The 3,776-nt window shown below is 40.5% G+C and overlaps 1 protein-coding gene across 1 annotated transcript; it reads right to left on the bottom strand.

Annotated features, from left to right (window-relative positions):
• Positions 1–864: 864 nt before the first annotated feature.
• LOC140007308 (uncharacterized) lies at positions 865–1,308 on the bottom strand. The gene has a single exon (XM_072050035.1). The coding sequence runs from the start codon at positions 1,306–1,308 to the stop codon at positions 865–867; it is 444 nt and encodes a 147-aa protein (XP_071906136.1).
• Positions 1,309–3,776: the final 2,468 nt, after the last annotated feature.

The following is a 3,776-nucleotide window of genomic DNA, read 5'->3' on the forward strand; positions in this document are numbered from 1 at the left end:
AGCCCCTGGTGGTAACTTGAGTTTATAGGCTACAGTCCTAACCTTTTTTTCAATTTGATATGGTCCATAGTACTTAGCTGCTAGCTTCAAGCTTTTTCGAACAGCCACAGTGGTTTGCCTCTAAGGCTGTAACTTGAGGTAAACCCAATCCCCTTCAGCAAATGTCCTGTCAATCCTGTGTTTGTCTGTAAATTGTTTCATGCGATTCTAAGCATGCAACAAATTTTCCTTCAGCAAGGACTTCCAATTTACCCTCTCAATTAACCAGTCTTCTATAGCAGCTACTTGGGTGTTGTCTGGTTGTAAGCACAACTGTTTTGGTTTATAACCATAGAGTTCTTGGAAGGGTGTCATCTGTAAACTAGAAGGGAAATTAGTCTTGTACCACCACTCAGCTGCAGGCAAACACTTTCTCCAGTGACCAGATTTGTGCAAACACACATCTCTCAAGTAGGTTTCTACACACCAATTTACTCTCTCAGTCTGCCCATCAGACTGGGGGTGATATGAGGATGAGAAACTAAGAGCAGTTCCCACCTGCTGAAAAAGCTCCAGCCAAAATAGACTTGTGAAAATCTTGTCCCTATCTGATACAATATCTACTGGCAAACCATGCAGTTTATAAATTTGCTCAAAGAACACCAGTGCCACACTCTTTACTGTGTAATGAGACCCTATGGATATGAAATGCACGTACTTAGTAAGTCTGTCCATAACAACCATTATGACATCATGCCCCAAAGATTTTGGCAAACCTTCGATAAAATCCATCGAAATATGTTGCCAAGCTTGCTCTGGTATTGCGAGAGGTTGTAGCAATCTAGGGTAACTAGCTTGTTCACTTTTGCTCCTCTTGCAGATGTCTCAAGCTTGTACATAAGCTTCTACTTCCCTTTTTATTCTTGGCCAAAAGAAATAGCTCTTCAACCCTGCATAGGTCCCCAGATTGCCAGAGTGACCTCCTACTGCAGAATCATGCATGTAGCTAATAAGTTGCCTTCTAAGTTCAGTGGTAACTCCAATGTATACCCTTCCCTTGTACCTGACGATCCCTTGATGGTAGGAGTAATCAGGTGAACTAGAGCTGTCTATTGCGAGTGTTATTAGTAATTCTGTGATCTTGTCATCTCCATTACAACTCTTTGATACCTTGGAAAGCCATAGAGGTTTGACTGCAGTTATAAAGTGGACTCCATTGTAACTTTCCTGATCACTCTCCTCTGCAGGACCTCCTTGCCTCCTAGAAAGAGCATCTGCTACTATATTATCCTTGCCTCCTTTGTAATGGATTTCGTAATCCAATCCCATCAATTTAGCAAGCCATTTTTGTTGTAGAGAAATAGTGATCTTTTGTTCTAGCAAGTACTTCAGACTCTCATGGTTTGATGATGAAATGAGATCCCATTAAGTAATGTCTCCATTTTCCCACAGTAGTGATTAGGGATAGGAACTCCTTCTCGTATATGGACAGTGATTGATTTTTTTGCCCCAAAGCTTGGCTCATAAATGCTATTGGTCTCCCCTACTGCATCAGTACTGCTCCCATAGCTTTTTGGCTTGCATCTGTCTCTAATACAAAGGGCATGGAAAAGTTGGGCAAAGCCAATACAGGGGCTTGTGTCATAGCCACCTTGAGCTGCTCGAAGGCAGAAGTAGCTACTTTATTCCATACGAAACTGCCTTTTTTAAGCAACTCAGTTAGGGGCTTTGCTATTTTCCCATAGCCTCTTACAAACCTCCTGTAGTACCTTGTCAATCCAAGAAAACCCCTAAGAGCCTTAATGTTATCAGGAACTGGCCAGGACAACATTGCATCTACCTTTATAGGGTCAGCAGAAACACCTTCAACAGTAACTACATGTCCCAAATACTCAATTTTATCTTGACCAAAGGAGCATTTAGACACCTTAGCATATAATGAATGGGTTCTCAAGGTGTTAAGGACAAGGGAGAGGTGTTTAAGATGGCTGTCCAGATCAGAGCTATAAACAAGAATATCATCAAAAAACACAAGTACAAATTTTCTGATGAAAGGTTCAAATATGGAATTCATTAAGACTTCAAATGTGGTAGGGGCATTTGTGAGGCCAAAAGGCATCACAAGGTATTCATAAAGGCCAGAGTGAGTTCTAAAGGCTGTTTTAAGGACATCAGATGGGTTCATACAAATTTGATGATAACCTGACCTTAGATCTATTTTAGAAAATATTTTTGCATTATGCAATTCATCACATAGGTCGTCAATGATAGGAATGGGAAATTTATCTTTAATAGGAAGGTTGTTGAGCTGCCTATAATCAATATACAACCTCTAGCTTCCATCCTTTTTTTTTTTTTGACTAAGAGAGCTGGGGATGCAAAAGAGCTGTGACTAGGTTGTATGATACCAGATTGCAACAGGTCTTTGACCTGTCTTTCTATTTCTGACTTCTGCATGTGAGGATATCTGTAGGGATTGATTTTGAAGGGTCTGGCATCAGGTATGAGTGGTATTTGGTGGTCTAATTCTCTGATAGGGGGTAAGGACATAGATACCTTAAAGATGTCATGATATTGATCAAGCAATTGAGTAAGTGATTTTGGTACAGGAGTTACCTAACTGTTCTGTACTCTAATCATGCAAGAGTGTTGCAAGGAAGTCCTAACTTTATTCCTAATATACAGTTGTGCAGCTGTCTGTTGCCTCATCCTCACCTTGGCAGTGTGGGAATCACCTTGCAGCAACACAGTTTCACCCTCCTTGTCAAAAGACAATGTCAGCTCCTTAAAATCAAAAGTCATTGGACTGTAATGTTTCATCCAGTCCACTCTAAGGATTAAATCATATGGCTCCAAGTCCAAAACATATACATTTTGAGTGAAGATGTGTCCTTGCGTTTCCTACTTCATATTTGGAATCCACTGCTTGCATGTTAACTCCTTTCCATCCGCTATCCTCACCTTGAAAGGCTTATGACTCTGCACAGAATCAGGATATAGTTGAGCAATAGCTGATCTAATAAAATAGTTGGTACTCCCCCATCTAGTAGAATGGATAAATCTTGCCCTTTATATTGTCCTATCATCCTAATAGTATTAGAAGAGATGTGTCCCGAGACTGAGTGCCATGAGAAGGCTACATCCTTACCAGACTTATTCCCCTGATACTCAATGATTTCCCCTTTTCCCTCATCTATTTCAATATCATGCATTCCTTCTTCATCTGCTAGTACCAAATGTACCCCTCTATTCTTGCAGACATGTCTAGGTGAAAATTTTTCCCCACATTTGAAGCACAGATTGTGATCCTTCCTGTATTGAAATTCTGTGAGTGAGATTTTCTAATAACCCTGAGAAGTGTCATTCTTAATACTGTTCTCAAACACCTAAGTTGCAGGTTTCTTGTGGCTCAGGTCATTAGGGTGGGTATGTTTAATTCCAGAAGAATTTGGTGGAGTTACCTTCATTGGCACTTTATTCTGCTTTAAGATGATGCTCAGCTACTGTTCTTGCTACCAAGCTTTTTCAAATGCAACCTATAAGGTCTGGGGCATATGCATTTTCACAGCAGCTTTGATCTCTTCCTTCAGTCCACTGAAGAAGCTGGAAACGTAGTATGACTCGGAGAGGAGGGGTAGCTTTATCATGACAGCAGCTCTTAATTCTTCAAACTTCTCCTGATATGCTAAAATTATTGAATCCTGGTACAATTTGTTGAACTCTTCTACCACATCTTCTCCCCCCAAATCCCCAAATCTTTTACAAAGTTTTGAGCCAAAATCCCCCTATTGCACTAC

The sequence above is a fragment of the Coffea arabica genome, chromosome 5c, assembly GCF_036785885.1.
Source record: "Coffea arabica cultivar ET-39 chromosome 5c, Coffea Arabica ET-39 HiFi, whole genome shotgun sequence".
Lineage (NCBI taxonomy): Eukaryota > Viridiplantae > Streptophyta > Magnoliopsida > Gentianales > Rubiaceae > Coffea > Coffea arabica.

Excerpts from the sequence above, each read along its gene's own strand:
- LOC140007308 (XM_072050035.1), bottom strand. The coding sequence starts at position 1,308 with ATGGGATTGGATTACGAAATCCATTACAAAGGAGGCAAGGATAATATA.